This window comes from Watersipora subatra, chromosome 8 (genome assembly GCF_963576615.1).
Source record: "Watersipora subatra chromosome 8, tzWatSuba1.1, whole genome shotgun sequence".
Taxonomy (NCBI): domain Eukaryota; kingdom Metazoa; phylum Bryozoa; class Gymnolaemata; order Cheilostomatida; family Watersiporidae; genus Watersipora; species Watersipora subatra.
In genome coordinates this window covers 758,705-780,202 of record NC_088715.1, presented here as the reverse complement: position 1 = coordinate 780,202, position 21,498 = coordinate 758,705, and the positions used below count along the sequence as shown (strand labels likewise).

The 21,498-nt window shown below is 38.4% G+C and overlaps 1 protein-coding gene across 1 annotated transcript in view; it reads right to left on the bottom strand.

Annotated features, from left to right (window-relative positions):
* The window catches only part of LOC137401912 (nestin-like), a 1,051,237-nt gene that overhangs the window by 347,411 nt on the left and 682,328 nt on the right, over positions 1–21,498 (bottom strand). The window contains exon 7 of the mRNA XM_068088387.1: positions 20,517–20,678. Coding sequence (XP_067944488.1) covers positions 20,517–20,678 — 162 coding nt within the window. The remainder of the gene's footprint in view (positions 1–20,516; positions 20,679–21,498) is intronic.

The following is a 21,498-nucleotide window of genomic DNA, read 5'->3' as shown; positions in this document are numbered from 1 at the left end:
GTCATTGAATCAGTGTTCATCAGCTCATATGGATTTTGTTGATTAACTGTGTCATTGAATCAGTGATGATCAGCTCATAGGGATATTTTTGATTAACTGTGTTATTGAATCAGTGATGATCAGCTCATAGGGATATTGTTGATTAACTGTGTTATTGAATTAGTGATGATCAGCTCATAGGGATATTGTTGATTAACTGTGTCATTGAATCAGTGATGGTCAGCTCATAGGGATATTGTTGATTAACTGTGTCATTGAATCAGTGATGATCAGCTCATAGGGATATTTTTGATTAACTGTGTCATTGAATCAGTGATGGTCAGCTCGTAGGGATATTGTTGATTAACTGTGTCATTGAATCAGTGATGATCAGCTCATAGGGATATTTTTGATTAACTGTGTCATTGAATCAGTGATGGTCAGCTCGTAGGGATATTGTTGATTAACTGTGTCATTGAATCATTGGTGATCAGCTCATAGGGATATTGTTGATTAAATGTGTCATTGAATCAGTGATGATCAGCTCATATGGATATTGTTGATTAACTGTGTTATTGAATCAGTGATGATCAGCTCATAGGGATATTGTTGATTAACTGTGTCATTGAATCAGTGATGATCAGCTCATAGGGATATTGTTGATTAACTGTGTCATTGAATCAGTGATGATCAGCTCATAGGGATATTTTTGATTAACTGCGTCATTGAATCAGTGATGATCAGCTCATAGGGATATTGTTGATTAACTGTGTCATTGAATCAGTGATGATCAGCTCATAGGGATATTGTTGATTAACTGTGTCATTGAATCAGTGATGATCAGCTCATAGGGATATTGTACGTAAACTTTGATCTACTGTCCCATTTAGGTCTATGTTAATGGAGCCCACTTCTGCAATTACGACCATAGAGTGGACATTCGTTCCGTCTCTCACATCTACATAGATGGTGATGCAGAATTTACTGATGTCGAATTCACAGCATACTTTGTAAGTATCTACTAGTATTGACAGTCTGTGAGCATTGAAGGAACTAAGGCTACAATTTTCCTTAAGCCATAACTACTGATGTAAGTAGTTCCTTGAACTATCATACTCATTCAGTACTGTGTGACTGACTTGATGAGAATAGAATGTCTGAACTACAGGGAGTTTTCTGTTCGCTTTCTAGGGAGCTCGTTACAATAGCATCATCCCACAGGAGCTGATTCCAGGCAGCTGGGTTAATGTGACTGCCTCTGTTCATGACAACCCTCACAGGTGAGCAGCAGCAGTTTCAACATGACCATAAAATCATGACACCCTATGTGTGTGTAGTTTTTTTGCTTTTTGACACAGATAGTTAATGACAATTCTTGTGTGTCGGTGTAATTGGACAAATACGACTGACAGTTGTGACAGCCTTCACAGGTGAGCCGTAGTTGGAATAATGCGAACAAAGAAAATCTCCATGGAATTCGCCACTCACGACTTGTCATGTATTTCTGTTAACAGAGTAATCTTTAAAGCATAAAAATTGCATTAAAAGTATGGTGCCATTTTATAGGCAATATATGAAAATCATTTCTTTCAAGGCTTACTCGAAATACTACAGAAACCTAACAAGTATTTCCAAGTAGTTAAACTAATATCTAGTATTCTTGCTTTTAAATATAAATAAATGTTCATATTTTCACAGTGGCGGCAGAAATGAGATTATTTTTATTGTAAACGTGGTTTTAACATCTCAAAAAATACGGAGAAGAATAGAACCAAAAGAGAATAAAACCAATGAATTCGGAAAGAAAGTTGGAGCAGTCTTATTCCCATAATAGTCTGCAGTCCACAAAATCACTGTGCTTCCTCGCTTCAAATAAGTTTGGAGTTGCCCCCTGCCGGCGAACTTGCGCCCGACTGTTTCAATTATTCGGAGTTGCACTATATATTCCTCAAAGCAAAACTTGTTGATTTAGACTCACTTTTAGGTCGCTGTCCTTTTCCAATTCTTGCGTAGTTAACTAGTTGTGCTAGAAAATAATTATTTCATCATCCTCGTACGGACAACCCATCCTTGACATGTAAATGTTATGTAAAGGTAAAAACTCAAGCAAAAACAGTAGTGAGAAGAGAAGCAGTAGAATGTTTTCATAGCAGTGATTCATATGCTTGAGCTAAAAGATTTTCGCTTATAATAAGGAGAGCTTAACCAAGTGTTATCCATTTGGATTCATCAGCAGTGAACGTTATTATGAGCAAGAAACGAAATTAAATGCATTTGGATTTCACCGCTTCTATGAATCAGAGTGGAAGCAGCTCCAAACCAATTCGAAGCACAGAAACAGTATATGTGGGACTAACCAATTACTTACCACGCTTCTTAACCGTTGCCACTGGGTGATTTCAATATCCAATACAGAGTAGCCTAGGTGGGTCATATCCCCCTTGCATCTAGTAGCCGGTTGTACCTCCTCTATAAACATGTTTCTGTCTTCTATTGACCTATTTCACATATCCGACTTGGGACATGAGCCCCGCTCACAGACCGACCCATTCTATCAATGATTGGACCATAAGAAGCAAGTGTTTGGTCTTCCAGTCTGAATGTTTGTTTAGATTGTTTGTTAATATTTAAGGTGTGATGTCAACTTGGCGTGTGACGCTTCTGATGAGGAAAGACAACTCCATTTCAACCCACGTTTCTATGAAGGAGAAACGGTTAGGAATTCAAGACTAGGTGGTGAGTACGGGGATGAGGAGAGAGAAGGTGGCTTCCCATTTGAGGCTGTAAAAGTCTACAAGATCGGCATTCAGGTGCAAGATGACTATTACTCGGTAAGCTGGGCTTTATTGACATTTGTAGCGGCTACTGTGTTGCAGCGGATGGAGAGATGCTAGTCATGCATAACATTTGTAGTTAATCTAGAATTGTGTAAACATAAGTAAAGCTACATAAGCCTGCATCTAGCTATGACAGAATACATGTACAATATATTATAGTCATGCGTTTAAAATTCTAACACTCTCTGTTTTGAGCTTTCCATCTAGTAGCATCCAGTGATGTCTGTCATGCATGTTGATGACAATTATTGTAGAGATTTAACGTCTTGACAGCCGTCGCTGGTGTTTGCTAATGATGACTCAAATGTCAGTCTATTGACAGTTGTTACCGGTATACATGACTAGCTAGTCCTGTGCTTGATAAATTGACAACTGTTGCAGGTGTATGTGAATGGTGAGCCATATGTGACATATAATCATCGATGTGATGCTCAGGATGCTCATCATCTAACAGTCAATGAAGATGTGTCTGTATTGGAGGTTAGATTCCTTGGCTCTTTGGTAAGTGCTGACCTTTTCGTCTCTATCCGTAAAACCATCAGTAGACTTTTCTCTCTTTGTTTGGATCAGGAATTTTGACTCATATTCACTGAAGTAGTGATGCAGTGTGATAACCTGCTGTAGGAAGACAACTCCTATCGCAAAGTGCCAGGTCTGAAGTCGGGAGACATTGTTACAGTCATAGGCTCTGTCAAGGATGATCCAGAAAGGTAAACATAAAAGTTAAACAGTGGCAGGTTTCCGACTTTGTGATGAGAAAAGTTTGAACAAGTGCAAAGTTTTATCAAAACTTGTCAAAGTATCGTGAGTAATGAAACACCGTGATATCAAAAGTTTCTGTTTGATTATTTATTAGAGGCACAACTCACAGACCAGAAATGTTTGTTGTGTATTTCTGGAGTGTATGTAATCCATGATCTAAGCACTGCATAAGAGAAAAACAAGTTGTTTGTTTTATTTTCATAACTGATGTGTTTATTGTTCCTATAGTTCATTCATCATGACTCTTTATTATTCTCTCTATCTCAGGTAAAGTTTTCAATTGAGGAATATCCTGAAAATTGTGTTTACTATTGCATTTTGGTCATTTGGAGTTGACAGCAAAATGACTGCTTTTAGACCAAATGGGCATCAACAAGATTCTAAATAATGTGGTGTTGGAGTTGCCTCATTTTGTGTCATTACCTTGCTGAGACGATAACTCTAAATTAATCAAATTTGAGCCCTGTTTTGGTGTATGGATGTAATATTCAATAATAATTGTAATAATCAGAAGTGAACCAGTAGAAGGTGTTATGAGTGTGGCTGTTCATGTTTTGAAGACTAAAAGTACATTTTATTTAAGATGCTATTAGATACTTGCCTATGTCACAATTCTGTCATAGACATGAATCTGCCAAGACTTTGCCTGAAGTATATTCTTAGCACAAAATGCCAAAACCTTTTGCAAAGGCATTTAAGGCATTCTGTGTAAATATGCAAATTTTACCTGAACATAGTTTGGGCCGCCTATAGGCGCCAAAAATCATCTAGCCATATGAACATCTAGCATTAGCCAAGGCTCTACACGTGCTTGCAGGTGCCTACAAGCATCTACACCTTGTAGAAGGTAACAGATGACTAAACTGGTGTTTTCAGACTAGATATTTGGTTAAAGCCCTGTTTGTCCTTTTCAGAATTTGCATCAACCTTCAAGGTAAGACTCCGGACGAATCGTCATCAAGTTCTGATGAGGAAGAGAAACACACAGACATTCCTCTGCACTTTAATCCAAGATGGGACCAAGGTAAAAATGTCGTCTTGCATACATGTAGATGGTCCTATCACCTTCAGGAGGTGTGGCATGATATACAGGGTCCTATCAAAGTTGAACTTGAGTTGATATTTAAAAGAAAGCATTTTTTTGTCTATCAGTTGATATGTTGTTTGTTGTGTTGTGCAATGTCATTGTCAAGATATTTGAAGATTAAAATCGAAAAAGGTTGATCACAGTAAGAACGCTCAGGCCACAAAACATGCCCGGACTTGCCCAAAATGATGTAACGAGTAGTACAACCTGTCTCTATCTCTCATATTCACATTGTCTATTGCCATAAAAGTCTAGTCCTACTATTGGCTCCTACTAGCGGCTCTATTGGCTTAAATTTTATTTTGCATTTGCTCATGTTGGCTAAAATAAAATTTTAAATCTAGCTACAGATACATTATTATGCATGTCTCACATGGGAAACTAGCTACTAAGCAAACACTATGTTTCCATGATGCTCAGTGCTTTGGAGTTGCGCTATCTCCGAATCATGGAAACGGCGTCTTCGCACTGAAATCACTGCACACTGATCAGTGCTAAGCCAGTTCAAATTCGCAGCAAGGAAACAGCGACGGCGCAGTGGCTGCGCATAGCTCTCATGCCGTGGAGACGGATTCTTCGAGGACCATAAACTAGTACAGAGGTTGTCCTGTTAATCTTGTTTTTTACTATTCTTCCGATCTTCTTTCACCTAAATTTAATTATGGTCTGCATCCACGAAGATGATGAAGTGATTACTTTCCTGGACTTTGTTATCGATGCCAACACTTTTCAAAAAATAGGTGGCAAGTCCTAAATTAACGTTTAAATACTATATTACTTGAAAATACTTAAAAATATTGAATATTAAATATTAAAAATATATTACAATGTAAAAAGTGTGTTAAGGTTTGTAAAACCTTGTGAATGTGTATTGTAAATAAAAGTATAATGACGACAGAATCATAAAAAGACCGTTTATGACGTTCGGTATCCGTGATCGATTCTATTTCTCCATCAGGCGATTCGATTTATACAATTTTTCTTATCTGGCTAATTTGCGGTATTTGCTGAAAACCACTGCGCAGCATGGAAACGTACAATCCCCTCGACTTCGGAGGGGGCTGCTTCGCAGTACTGCGCACCATGGAAACATGGTGAAAATAAGCATGCCGCCATCTTGGAGAAAATTATGTTTGAATATATGGCGAAACCAACTGCAATTATCGCTATTAATTATCGATATGGAAACCGAAACCGCACCTCAAACTCTCACCGGTTAACCGGTGTTTTCGGTTTTGTCCGATGTCAGAAAATAAAACATTCAGCTCGATTTAATATAAACTAACCGCAACCACCGGATCAAACCGAAACATCGTGCAGGTCTAGGCGAAAACAACTGCAATTATCGCTGCAGCATATAGTTTTTATTAAACCATCCATACAATTTGTGGCCATTCAGTTTCATTTACTATATAAACGGCAATCGTTGTCTGTGTATCTGTCTGTTCGCTTTATAGAGTACCGTACTTTTCCGACTATTAGCCGCTACTTTTATATAAGGGCGTGTCTATTCTGTGGTTTTTTCACCGCTAGGGCGCATTAACGAGAATCTCCGGTTAGTACACGCCTCTATTATAATACGTAACCCGCTATTCATCGTAGAGATGGACGATAAATACTGATATGCTAATAGTACGAGTTGTCTTCTCGATATATTGAGTCACCGATAACTCCCAAATATGAGCAGTATAAATAAATTGCCGTATATGGCGGTCTTTTTTTTCGATTCGATTGTTAGTTAGTTAGTAATCTTTTATTTTGCTGACAACAAAATAACAAAAAGCCTCTCTTTGCAGGCATATTATCCAATAAAACGGAAACTGTAGAAGAATCCTGAATGCAAGATAGTAGTGAACAATTCATATTTAGTTTGAGATTATTTGTGTAAAAGTTAAAAGAAAATTTACATGAGAGGATGACTTCTAATAAGTAATGCAGGATAGCTTATACAAAGATAAATTGATTGATATCTCCACTACTTAATAACGTTGACTTTGCCGCTGTTCGTGATAGTGGGTCATGTTCATTTCCTTCAGCAGCCGAGTTACTAATTTTTTTCCAGCTACGAGTAGGCCTACTGTAACTTACTATTACATAACTTCTACGAGTACTCCGAGGGTTGCGATACGCTATTGTGAAAAGAAAGAGAGCAGCTGCTATCGACTTACTGTCACCCTGCATCAGCCATGACTAGCTATGCGTCGCCTGCTCAAAAGAAGGCACACGCCGAAAACTGTTTCTTCATACGCCCGACAGAAAAACCAAAAATGTTGTCTATCTGCATGTGTTGCGTTGAACTAAGGGAGAGAGAGAGGGAGAGAAAGAGAAAGGGGGAGAGAGAGAGCGAGGAGGAAAGGGGGGAGAGAAAGAGAGGTAGAGAAGGGGGGAGAGAGAGAGGGAGAGCGAGGAGGAGAGGGGGGAGAGAGAGAGGGAGAGGGGGAAGAGTGAGAGAGGGGAAAGAGGGAGCGAGGAGGAGAGGGGGGAGAGCGAGAGGGATTGAAAGGGAGAGAGGGGAGAAAGGGAGAGAGAGAGGGGAGAAAGAGAGAGAGAGAGGGAGAAAAGGGGAGAGAGAGGGAGAGCGAGGAGGAGAGGGGGGAGAGAGAAAGAGGGAGAGAGAGAAAGGGGGGAGAGAAGGGAGAGAGAGGGGGAGAGAAGGGGAGAGAGAGGGCGAGGGGGAAGAGGGAGGGAGAGGGGAGAGAGAGAGAAAGAGGGAGGGAGAGAGAGGGGGAAGACGGGGAGGGAGAGAGAGGGGAAAGACGGAGAGTGGGAGAGAAGGGAAAGAGGGAGAGCGAGGAGGAGAGGGGGGAGAGAGAGGGTGAGAGAGAGAGGGGAGAGAGGGAGAGGAGAGAGAGGGGAGAGACGGAAAGAGGGGAAAGAGGGAGAGAAGGAGAGAGAGGGAGAGCGAGGAGGAGAGAGGGAGAGAAGAGGGAGGGAGGGAGAGAGAGGGAGAGAGAGGAAAGAGGGAGAGATGGAGAGAGGGAGATGTAACTGCATATTTGGAGTTGTTTTACGGTATGAAAGCCAACTCTCAATAAACCTTATGCTGCCCGTGAATCTGCTCCTGTAGACGGGTAATGCAGCTAGTATCATATAATAGGACAAATTAATCTACTGCTGCAAACTCAAACAAAACATATTATGGTTTGTGCAGCCCACATTCGTGTCTCTCTTTCCCATGTATGGCAGTTTCCAGACCGACACAACTGCTCCCTAGTAAACCACATGAACATCATGTAACAATAAAACAAATGTCATTTATATCTCTGTCGTTCTATTGCATATCTACTGAAAGCTTTCAATTTGAGAGTTAGATAAATTGCGAGTGTAATTTTCAAAATGAATAAATGTTTAACAAAAGCATAAATACACAAAGCCAACAATTTGAAGCTTTGTTTCTTGGAGTTGAAGATGAGCATTGATCAATCAATGTTCCTCACTTTCTACAAGTGAGAAATGAACGTAAATTATAATCATAAATCTAATATACTAGCTAAAAATACTAAAGAGAATTTTAAGCAAATGTTATAGCTAGATGAAATGATAAAAATGTGTGAAACAATGATTCGTGATAGCAAAAAGTAATAGCCTGGTATACAGAATCCTTTCGCCATTGGGAGGTGTGGCCCTGATATACAGTGTTCAATTACCATTGGGAGGTGTGGCCAGATATACAGGGTTCTATCACCTTCATTAGGAAGCGCAGCTTGCTGCATGTTCGTGTCCTAATATTGCAAAGCTCTCTGCAGGTGAAATTGTACTCAACACTCTGAATAATGGAGATTGGGAAGATGAGGAGATTTATCCTCTCTCAGAGGCCTTTTACCCTGGCAGACAGTTCTATGTTCAGTTCAATGTGGGAGATGATGGTTATGAGGTGAGAGTAGAATCAAGTTTTAATATGTGAATTGGTGGGTTGATAGTGTCTTAAATGTATGTAAAAAGGCATAATTGGTTATATCCGCTGTTATAGCCTTGGAAACACAAATATCTACGTTAAATCATGTTACAGATATACGTCAACGGGGAGTACCTGGCCAACTATGAACACAGAATAAAGTCTAAGAAAGTTTGATTCATCAACCTAGCAGGCACAGCAATCTTCAGCTCAGTCAAACATGTTCAAGGGGCCTACTGTGTCAGCGATAGCAGCTTCCTCTTTAGATAACTTATGGATTTGTCTGCTCCTGCAACAGACCTTTCGCTTTCCATTTTACCTGCTGTGTAACAATTACATACAATGAATATTGATGATGCAGCTTGACTAGTTCTATTCTAAGGTATATGTATGGCTGTTATGTAATCGTTTTTAATGTAAGATAATGAAACACCACTCAGAGGTTTACTCGCAACCAAATTCACATTACAGTTATTTGGTATCAAAAGGTTCACAATGTCTTAGTCTGCTGTGTTGTAGATGTAAAATGTGTCGAAATGCGATCACAAACTCTTAAAAGCTTGAAAACGAACAGTTAATTGCAGACATCACGAAAACGCAGTAGTTTTGAAATCTCTTTATTTGGCTGACGTACTCCTACATTTTGGTTATTGTTTTGACATGTGATATTATCACGTGAAATTAAAGGCCAATAAAAGGCTCAATATAAAACTCTCGTAGCACTAGTTTATGACAAGTACTTGAGGTTCTACCCAAAAGCCCGTATCAAATATAAATGCTCGCTACTTTACAGTATCTTTTCAGCCTGGTCTAATCATCTAGTCGTAATCTGATCATGTGACCCATACTTTCTGTCAAATAGCGCACGAACAGTTTCTGCAGCAATTTTTACTATCGCAGGTGGCCAACAGGCCTCTCATGTTCTTCAGAGAATGATATGCACTCCTTCGAGTTGAGGTAGAAAAATTAGATTTTTTACGTTAGGTGTTAAAAAATTTTCGATTACGATGGTGGCAAAAAAGACGGGTAAGGACAACAGACATGGTTTTATTAAATGCGTGAAGTATATTTGTGAAAATATTTCAACGAACGAGTTTGCATGAAAGTGTAAACAGAAGCCATCATGTTCAGTTACGCCCCATTTGAAATGGATTCCAATCTACAGCGTTTTCGTGATGGCTGCGATAACTGTTCATTTTGTAGCTTTTAAAAGCTTGTAATCACATTTCAGCATATTTGTCACCTTCAACGCAGCAGAGTAAGACATGGTCAATCTTTTGATACGAAATAACTTTATTGTGAATTTTGTTGCAAGTCAACCTTTAGAAGTTAGTCCCGATTGCCAAAAATCCTTCAGTTAGTTTTTACACGATCCATTAGGCTGACTGAAGGTAATAGCTTGAGGCTTGTTTAGTATACAGTGAAAGGAATTCCTTAACTTGTGACTTCACTCTAATTTATTAACGCTGTCGTTTCTCTGACATAGATAGAGCTAGGTCAATGTAAAGACCACCCAAGCATGTTCTCTTGTCTCTGGCTGAGCTCTAAATTCACCTCTGCAGGATTGTTAGCAATTGAAAGTTTCTTGCTGAAACTAAGGCAGCTATAGAGTACCTGCAACCATTGTCAGTCTGAATATAGCATGTTTCGCTCATTTGACTAACAGGTAATGTGGACTACCGTAACAAAAAGGAATTGACAGAATATAGTACATAGATGTTGCTGCAACAGTAACATACATTTTAGCAACTCCTAGACAGTTAAAAACATAGCTACCTTGTGGACACCAAAATATGAACAAAGGCTCACCCATTAACTAGAAATTCACCAGTATGTGAAATCAGGATGCTGTTGGAGTCATCCCACTTTCATTCCATCACCCTAAATAACCATGCAAGGCCATCAAAGATATTAGTTGAATAAAACACCTCGTCGTTTTTTATATTGTATTTTCAATTTATCTTGTTAGTTTCATTTTGTCTTCCCAGTTTTAATTTGCTGTTTCAGCGTGTTATTTCAGTGCAGTTTATATGTTTCAGTTTGTTTTGCCAGTTTCAATGTGTTGTTCTATGCGCTGCATCCACTACAGTTTGCTGTGCCAGTTTCTACCAAGTGAGAAAAGACATGAATAACAAGAAAAGAGGCTTGCAATTTGTGGCCTTATTTTCCACCAAAAGAATGATAACTCACAATGAGGTCATAGCTTCTGTGAGCAAATTATTACATAGGCAATTTACAAAATTTCATGCTGAAGGATTAAAAAAACTAGCACAAAAATGGCAAAAAGTGTGTTGTCTTGTCTGACATTTATGCTGATAAAAATTAGCTATTCAACTCGAGTACGTGTAATGATCTGGTGCAACTACCTTCAAAGTTGCTCCCGGTTCATTACCACCTCTTACTATTGATTCTGGTAAGAACCGCGTCAACTTGTGTCAAACTGGCAAAGACCTTGCTAAGCTGACATAAACTTAGTTTTCTTGGAATAGATAATGGCGTCTGCGAGACCTCGGGCAATCTTGATAAGGAGACATGTCTAATAGTTATACAAGGCTACAAACACAACTGCCCAATATATAGTTTGTGCTGTTTATGTATGCATTCATTTATGGGTAAAACCCCAGTGAAATTCGCCTAAACGCTTATAAAACTAACAAGAGGCCGTGCTGACCTTATTCTTGCCAACACCTGTTTATCTTTTTGTGGTTTTTCATGAAAGCTCCCGTTCCGCGACCTGTATATGGGATAAAATAGCTAGATGGGTAGAATAGGGGCTATTACAACTTCCTGTCCATAGCTGTTTCGAAACTCGTGGTGGAAATTATTTTTCCAGGAGTGAATTCCTGCTTCGGTTCTAAAATGCGCCAGCTGCCCAAGTGAGTAAATATGCCGGGTAGCAACTGTTTCTTGTGCACTTTGTCCTCGGATTGTCCCTCTTGTTTTTAAGTGATAGGGTTGTTTGTGACCAACTGAGTTTGAGGAGCATCCTAATGGAGCATTTTAGTTGAGCTGACAGACTCAACATGTGATACCATCCTCCTGGATGGCAGCCTCTATATTATTAGTGTGTTTGGAAGTCGCTATATCAGCTAGCTCACTCTGCCCATGTCTGCCGTAATTACTTTCTTTTAGGCACACATGCCGCTTTGGTTTTACTTTTCGTGCTAGGGCACCTTTTTTGACCTGTTTTTGTACTTCTGGCGTGTTCTCTTCTAGAAAAATAGTGTGCTTTTTTAAAACCTGCAGCAATGCTACGCCTAGGGGGTTCCAAGTGCTCCCTATTTTGGTACTCCTAATCCGGATGCTCCCAATCCAGGTACTCCCGATCTGGGTACTCCCAATCTTGGTGACCAGTCAAGCGAACACAGGCATTTTTCTTGTTACCTTTTTGTTCAAGGGCTTTCCTTTTGCCTTCAGAACAAGACGCTTTTATTTCACTTTTGAGAACCCATCGCTCAGGTCTAGCCTTAAATCGAACAAAACTGGGTCCTCCGTAGTCTTTTTGTGTGATCCAGGTCCTGGCCATTTTTTTCAGGCACCTGTTGCCTTCAAAAAGTGTTGCTCTAAGATGATCAATCCTGGTAAGGCAATCTCAACATCTTACCACATCTTCATATGGGGTCTGAGTCTCTGGTGGTGGAGGATTGTACTGGATTGGATTAACTGTCTCAGACTAATAGTAGTTCCTTGTTTAACGCGGTCGTGATACTTCAAAGTACAGTATGCGCCCCTACACAGAAAATAATCAGTAGGAAAAATATTTTGCCTGCAATTTGGGTTTGTCTCCTCACCTTCTATTAGGAAGTTAGACTCGGTCTCTCGGTGCATATAGGGGGAGGTTTCTTTCGGTCCTTTTGTCAGGGGTGGAGACTTTCGGTCCTTTAGTCTCTGGTGGTGGAGGATTGTACTGGATTGGATTCACTGTCACAGACGAATAGTATTTACCTGTTTTATGTGATCTTGATACTGCAAAACACATTACTTGCTTCCACAACGTAGATAATCTGTTAATCTGTTTCAGGAACATTTACGTTTTAAGGATTTTACGTTATAAGAACAGTGAAATACATATAAATGGGCTAAACCATTCAAAGATCTTTTAAAACTCACCCTAGCCATACAAAATGGCAAAACTTGACTGAACATTTTTTGTTTGCAGGCTGTATCATAACTGCTGTATTATTAGTTTGCATTACATATTTTTCTCTTTTCACTAATAAATATCACTGGTTTTATAGACCACCGTTGCAGCAATCTATAAGAAGTTGATAGGAAACGCACATCGTCGTCATTCATTTACATAGACTTGCTTATTTTTTCTAAACAGCAAAGTCTATTCTTCAAATCAAAAGTAATAATAATTATTTCATATCCAATGAAGCAAAACAACATAATATTTTTACTATAGAAAGAGATACTACCTGTTTGTCGTCTATCTGTATGCAGGGGTCAAGGTTAAGATAACAGAGAACTTTTGATGATACTCCAACTCGTGACATTCAAATTGTTTGACCGACACTGTAAAACCTGCACCATTCTATCGATATTCAGTATTTATAAACAATTGTGCAGTTATTTATTCGTATTTTTGTCGATACATCTGACGATCTATCACGATGAACTAGAATGTTATGGAAGTTGTAAATATCATATATGTAACGCTTGACACGTGTTATTATTTTTCTAGCAAATGCAACAAAATAAGTTAACATTCAAGTTAAAATTGAAAACTCACTCGACTTGGCATTTTACATTATAAAGAATTTTTGATGTAGTACCACGCAAAAAACTTCACATAACCTCTTCACATTATCTGGAACTTACAATATAGGAGCATGTACTGTACCTTTAATATCAGAGCCCTTATTTGGTTCCTCCAGCTTTATTTCATTTTTATTATTTTTCCTTGTTGGTCTAGTTTCATGATAAACCCTTTTGTTATTAGCACTTTTAAATCAGTCATTTCGCTATAGAAGTTGTCTTCCCTTTGCAACAGCATTACACTCTGAAGATACCGTCATGAAGCGCTATCATAGTTAAATCAACTCTCCTTTGAGTCTCTGTTGATAAACATTGTATTTGGTAGAAGGCTACTGTATTGCATAAGTATAGGATATGTACACTGTGATGTACTTTTTCACATTTTCTCTTTCTCTAATCTCTATTGGCTGTTAATATTAGGTGTAAACTTTTAACAAGTAAATTAAATTTTAAATTCCAACTTGTTCTTTTTCATTCACCCTTCACATGTACAAAAGCATGTAAACAAATGATAGCCTACTGCAGAGCACATTGTGGCATATGTGATGTGATTTTACTCATTCTTTATAGACATTCATTGTATTTTTCTTTCCATTTACCATTTGTATTTACCATAGGTCTTCTGTCACAATTTTACCACTTTAAAATTTTAAATTTATTAAACACGAAGCCGTAACTCCAAACCATTGTAACACAAGCATGTCAAGGGAGGACAACTTGTATGTACTTGCCAGATATACCAATCATATATGCTGACCTTTGTGCTGTGTTATACATTGTTTACAGTGCTTATTGACAGAATAAATGACACGGTTTTAGCAACTATAATTCTATGTCTGATCTATCATGGTGCGTCAGCCGAAATCGTCCTGTTGAATGAATGCACTTTACCTGTTGCACAATATGGTTTGGAATTATATTCATAACAAACCAATTCCAGTTTGTGAATTTATTATTTTTGTACCAAACAGCTTGAAGCAAATGCAAAGCCAAAAGGGCAATTGGTTTCCTCTTCCTTTTATGAGCTTTGCTGTAAGAATTGTTTGTTCCTCATCTGGTATTATATATAGTAGCGACCATAACAGGTGACTGTAGTGTCTGAACCAGGCAGGTGACTAGTCATGGCTGGCATCAAAGCTCTGATAAAATGAATCACATGCTAACTACAACTACAACGCCCCCTGATATCTTATCACTTAATAAATAAAACTCTCGACATTTAGACTCCTAATGTATACAATCCACGTCAATGACTGTCTTATCAGAGCATTACAACACCCATAATGCCGGCTGTTGCCAAGATATCCTGAGAATAATATATTTTATCTCTACCATTTGCATCAACAATTCTACTTTATCTTAGCGACGGGAAGGAGCAGCTGTTAACCCATTTAACGGATATGTGACAGCAGTCAGGTCTATGTATTTAACAAAAACGGTCAATTTTAATCTGAAAGAACTTATGAAAAAAAACTCATGAAACCATGGAACTCATGAAAAATCCCTCAAGTTTTATTTAAATTGAAAAAGAACCAGATTATATATAACTGGGTATGAGACAACATCTTGTAACTTATAACAAATGATGCACTCGTAGCCAAAGCCTCAATAGCCTCAGTTTTGTTTCATAAATTATTTACAGAATGGAAGGAGCCACCCTGAATGATATGCCTCTTCTACGGAGGACATTTTTTCAAGAGAGACAGTCAAATTACGCTAAATTGTTTTGCAGAAGGATTTTCCTTCAAATATGCAAAATAAACGGGTCATTGCTGTTTATTTATGTTTTCTTTTGTACGCAATTTTTGATGTAATTGATTTGTTGCATTTTTTGCCGTTTCCTTATCAATTTCTACAATGTTTGTTATTGCATCTAAACCTTTAAGGTTTTCAATGTTTTTTAAACATACAAACTGTTTACTTTTTGTTTTCTTTTTTCATCATGATAATCAATATTTCATGAAAATTAAACACGATGTATATCTGCCGGTTTTTATTTGTAGTATGCAATGTACAGTTTACGGTGTGAAACATTAAAAATACTTTACTGAAATGGTTTTCTTGACTTGGAACAGATTAAAATTTACGTGCATTAATTCTAAGGGGAAAAGTTGTTTTGGATCTCAAACAACTCGGTTTTTGAACAACCTTCTGAAATGGACTATGTTCAGAATCGAGGTTTCACTGTACCAGTAACTATACCAAATGTATTCATGACCAAAAGTATTAATACCCTCATCATTTTGTGACATTATTTAGGTTTTTGCTGTTTTAGTGCCGCTGTGTGCTACCCAGACCAGACAATATACATTTTTTTTATATTTTAAAAACAAGAGGTGTTATGTCATTCTTGTCATCAGCACTCCCCCTCACTTGGGCTGCGGCAGCGCTGTGCTTGTTGTGCTCTTCATTGGCTCTCACCATGGCTGACCTCTCTAACTTTCCATAACGTTCAGGTTGCAGAGCATTTCTAGTTGGCCGGTGAGCAACATTTTTTGCTCAATCAGGTTTACTTATGGCAGTAAAATTTTGGCTCCTTATTGGTTTACAGATACATGCATAATGAATATTCATGTTATGAGCTCTAAAGGTATTACTAATAGGTTAATAATACCAATACTTTACTTATAAAGTTGTATGTGATGTAGCAAAAATCGTTAATCGGCATTGTGTGTACCACGTACGTCCACGCTCGAATGGTAATTCGACAATTTGTCTTTGATCGACGGCACAAAACAGACATAAATATATTATAAATAATGTGGTAGTTCATGGTACCTGTAGTCATACATAACATATTTTATGTAGCAATCTTCAAGAATTTACCAGTGAACAAATCTTACAATGTCGAGACAAGCTCAATGTATTCCTGTGTGTGAATATGCTTGCGCATCAATTATCATGATTACAATATCTTCAATGCATGAGTAAGCGCAGTTCATGCGATCTGAACCAATCAGGAGCCAAGATTTAACTGCCATGGGTAAACCTGTTTGGGAAAAATATTTTGCGGCTGGGAGTTGTACTTACCGACTCCAGGTGTTTTTGCTAGCGACCAGGAAGCTAGAATGGTGCCAGACTCACGGGCGCAGCTGGCTCTCCTGGAATTTGTTCTTGTTACAGTCATTTTTCCAGTTCCTGGCTCCTTCGGATCTCCTGCAGCGTGTCTTCCAGTTCTTTACTGAATGCAGGGAAAGTGTAAGTCTCTGATCGTCGCTTTTCCATCTCAAGCTGTACTTTTTCCTCCTGGCTCCTAGCCCCGTGCCCCTTGCATGTTGGGGCCTTTTCTTGGTTCTATAGTGGCTGGTGCCTGTCCAAGCTTGTCCAGACAAACATGGAATGGTTTCAGCTTGCTTTCATTCTGCACCAAGAACTAGCCCCGCTGTTCTACTACGCAATTATGGTTTCACCATGCCTTTTTTATTTGGAAAGGCCCTACAAACTTTACTTTAAATTTGAGGTTGTCCCCTCATTTTTTCGTTTTTTCTTTCATTCAGAAGCCAGATTCATTCTTCCGGTGCAAATAGGGGAGCCTTTTTTTGATCCCCTTGTCAGATGGTCATCTGCTCCTCTCAGAGAGTTGTGTGTGCTTCCTTCGGCCTTTTCAGCATCTTCACCACATCTTCATGAGAGGACCGGGTCTCTGGTGACAGAGGATTGTATTGGATTAGGTTAGCCACCTCAGGCTAACAATAGTTCTTTGTTTAAAACAGTCGTCATACTTCAAAGTACAGTACGTGCTTCTACATTTTAAATCATATGTTCCAGGAAGGTTTACAATGTAGGGATTTATAAGGAAGTGAAATACAGGTAAATTGGCTAATCTACTCCAATATTCTTTCAAACTCACCTTTTGGCCATACAAAAAGGAAAAACTATACTTACCTCTTCTAATTGGTAAGCTGAACCGTAACTGCTGTATTATTAGTTTGCATAAAGAACTTTTCTTTATTTAACCGCTAAATCTTACTGGTTTTATGAACCAAGGCTGGCGTAATTTTATAGGGAGTTCATGGGAAACGCACATCTTTGTTATTCATTAATAATGATTTGTCTATCTTTTTTAAGCAACAAAGTCTATTCTGCAAAGTAAAACTAATAACAAATAATTTATATATCTACAATAGACCGAAACAACAAAATATTTTTAATAGTATAATAGGTACTGCCTGTTTGTCGTCTATCTGTATTCAGGGGTCATGGTTAGGATAACAGATAACTTTTGACGATACTCCAACTCGTGACATTCAGATTGTTTGACCGACACTGTAACATTTGCACCATTCTATCGATATTCAGTATTTATAAATAATTCTGCAGGTACTTATTACCATTTTTGTCGATACATCTGACAATCTATCACGATGAACTAGAATGTCTTGGAAGTTGTAAATATAATAGATGTAACGCTTCACCCATGTCATCCTTTTTCTCGCGAATGCTAAAATATATGTTAACATTTAAGTTGAAATTGAAAACACATCCGCTTGACTCTTTGAATTATAAAATTTTTTTATGTAGTACAACGCAAAAACTTCACATAAATTCTTTAAGTTGTCTGGAACTCCTCTTATAGGAGCATCTACCGTACCTTTTTTATCAGAGCCCTTACTTGGCTCCTCTAGCTTTATTTCATTTTTATTATTTTTCCTTGTTGGTCTATTTTCATGATTAACCATTTTGTTATTAGTATTTTCATATCAGATTTATTTTGCCACGTAAGTTGTCTTTCCTTAGCAACAGTGTTACCCTCTGAAGATCCTGCCATGAAGTGCTACCATAGTTAAATAAACTTCCCTCGGAGTCTTTGTTGATAAACATTGTATTTGGTAATAGGTTACTGTGTTGTATATGTATAGATTATGTACATTGTGATGCCCTACATCACCTGGTCTCTCTCTGTTCTCTATTGGCTTTTAATAGTATGTGTAAACTTTTAACCAGTTCCCTGAATTTTAAATAATATATCAATTTTTTTATCAAGTCAACCTTTGCTTGTATGAAAGCATGTAAACAAATGTTAGACTACTGCAGAGTACATTGTGGTAGATGTGATGTATTTGTACTTATTCTTTGAGTAAATTCATTATATTTCTCTTTTCATTTACCATTTGCATTTACCACAGGTCTTCTGTCATAATGCTACCACTTCACAATTTTCCATCTAAAACACGAGGTCGTAACTCCCAACCAATGTAGAACAAGTCTGTAGCATGAAGACAACTTGTATGTACTTGCTAGATATCTCAATCATCTATGCTAACCTTTGATCTGTGTTATACATTGTTTAAAGACTGTTTATTGACAGAATATATGCCACTGTGCTAGCAAATATCATTCTATTTATTACGGAAGGTGATTTAGTCTATTAAGGTGCATCAGGCGTAAAAATCCTGTTGAGCGAATGCATTTTACCTGTTGCACAATATGGCTTAGACAATATTCATAACAAACCAATTTCAGTTGTGAATTCAATTTTTCTGTACCAATCAGCTTGAATTGCTTAGCTAAGAGCTCAAACGTCAGTTGGATTCTTTTCTCTTTTTATGAACTTTGTTATAGGAATGTTTATTCCTCATCTGGTGTTATACAAAGTGACAACCATAACATGTAGCTGATGTATGTGAACCAGGCAGGTGACTAGTTATGGCTGGCATCAGAGCTCTGATAAACTAGATCACATGCTAACTACAACTACAATGCCCCCTGATATCTTATCACTTAATAAACAAAACTCTCGACATTTAGACTCCTTATGTATACAATCCACGTCAATGATTGTCTTATCCGAGCATTGCAACCTCCATAATGCCGGCTGTTGCCAAGAGATCCTGAGAATTATATATTTTATCTCTGCCATTTGTGTCAATAATTCTACCAGATCATGGCGACAGGAAGGAGCACCTTTCAACTCAATTAATGGAAGCGAGACAGCCGTCAGCTCTTTGTATATTATACAAACAGTAAATTTTAATCTGGTGGACTTTTTCATGAAATTACCCATAAGTTTTCATGTTCATCAAAGTGACTTTATTGCTGCTTCATATAGCAAAGTTATGAATTTTAAAAGAAGAGATTTAGTTATATATTGTGGTTGTTAAAGAAAGTCTAACTGAGCATTGCATATGGATGAAGAGACAAGGTTGAAAGAATAAGTATATTTAACCAAGAATAATAAAATACAAGCAGGATGTATTACAATGCAGAGAACAAGATCATGTGATCACTTTGACAATGTGGTGGGTCTAGTGGGGCTCGCGTGTCCTTATTTACTATAAGTCTTCCCTCTGGTTTGAGGGCTGGCTGGTCATTTCTCTTGTCATTGCTCATTGGCTGGTTGGGCTAAAACGTAGGTCACTCGGCATCTTTAGTGTCTGTCTGGGTAGATTGTCAGTCTCAGCTGCCACGCTTTTAACTATCCGGGTGGTGACATTGATTGCCTGACAAATGTGTATCACCTGGAGTCTGTAGGTACACAGCGAATCGTTCCAGCCTCTGCTGAGTAGCAGCCAAATCTGAATAAACAGATATTTCTCATTATAAGTAATATATAAACGAGGGTTACTTTTACTGAAGAGCCGGGAGATAACAATGACAAATCTCTATCAACATGCTAAAGGCAGTGTAAAAGTTAAACTGCCGCCATTTTGATTTAACACCATGAACTTACATAGTAAACTCTCACACCCTACGTAACTCAAGCAGCATCAACATATCTACATAAAGTTACCAGGAGTGAGCCATGATTGATCAACCACAGCCTTATAGAATCAAACCATCAGAGCAATACCACAGCTAGTATAAAATATACTAGTAGGTATTTTATAGGTTACTAGCATTGGGTGATGCTAGATAGTCAAGATATGAGGTGGAGAATAGATAGTCTTATAGGGCTTATAAGAAATAAAAGTACCTGCTCTCCGTTGTCTAGCCTCTTCCCGTAATAATGACGACATCCTCTCACTGTCCTCCCGCAGCAGCGTTGTAACTTGCTGTCTAGCCTCAACCAATGCTATAAAAGTGAGCGTGAAAAACCATTTGTTACATGTGCCACACTGTTACTGCTTATATTTGTGCTTGGATGTAAATAGATCTGCCAACTCTGACATGCATAGCCAATTACAAAAGAAACTGACTTCTCTTCCTCAGAAATGTACTAACATTAGACTAGTGAAATAATAACATAGAAAGTTACCTTCTGCCTGCTGCTGAGTTTGTCTCTGTAGAGCTGATACTTTCTGGTCGCTTTCTATTTGTAGAGCTGATACTTTCTGGTCACTTTCTATTTGTAGAGCTGATACTTTCTGGTCACTTTCTATTTGCAGGGTTGTAATTCGTTGTCTAGCGTCATCCAGAGCTGCAACAGAGTGAAAAAAACTTGCTGATAGATATTCAAAACTTCCACTGCTCACATTTGACAATGACAGCGTGTGCTGAATACATTGGTGAGTAGATGCGCCTTAGCCACATTAGAAAATTTACCTGCTAACAAGGCTTTTATATGCATTGTTAATTACAGAAGGAACTGAATGAATGGGCATGAAAGCAGGAATGTAAATGGTAGCGCAGAGACTGAGGGGTGTAGAAGCAGGGACTATGTAGAAGCACAGAGGCAGTGAGTGGATCACATAGGCAAGTGCCTAGAGGCAAAGGCAAGTTCCCAGAGACAGAAACAAGCTAGTCTGGCAGATGTGGGTGGCCGAACTCAGTCTTGAGCTGTTCTGTAAATATACTCTACGTGCATTGTATATAGTAGCATAGAGGCTGGCGATCTTGCACACAAGTAGGCAGGCAGATTATGTGGAGTGAGATTGAGTCATGTACTCAGCAGTGAAATTGCGCAATCGGCCTTTACTTTAAATCAAAAGCGCATGAGCTTCATGGACTCACGCAGGCTTGTGACAGGTTGGCTGGCTGACTGCCAAGTAGGTGGGGCAAACAGGCTGATAGGTGCTTTTTGTAGGAGCCGAGGCCAGCGTACTACTAATAATAGCTTGACTGCTCAGCTAGCTAAACGCTGCAAGTTTGATCGAGCTTCTTGCAAGGCAAAACATTTGTGAACATGCACACCTATGCATTCCGGCAGGCTGGTCACTTGATGAGGTTTCAATACACTCTCTCTAATTCAAAAGTAAGCTTATTTCCCTGGGTGAATAGCGACTAGCCACTAGATGCAT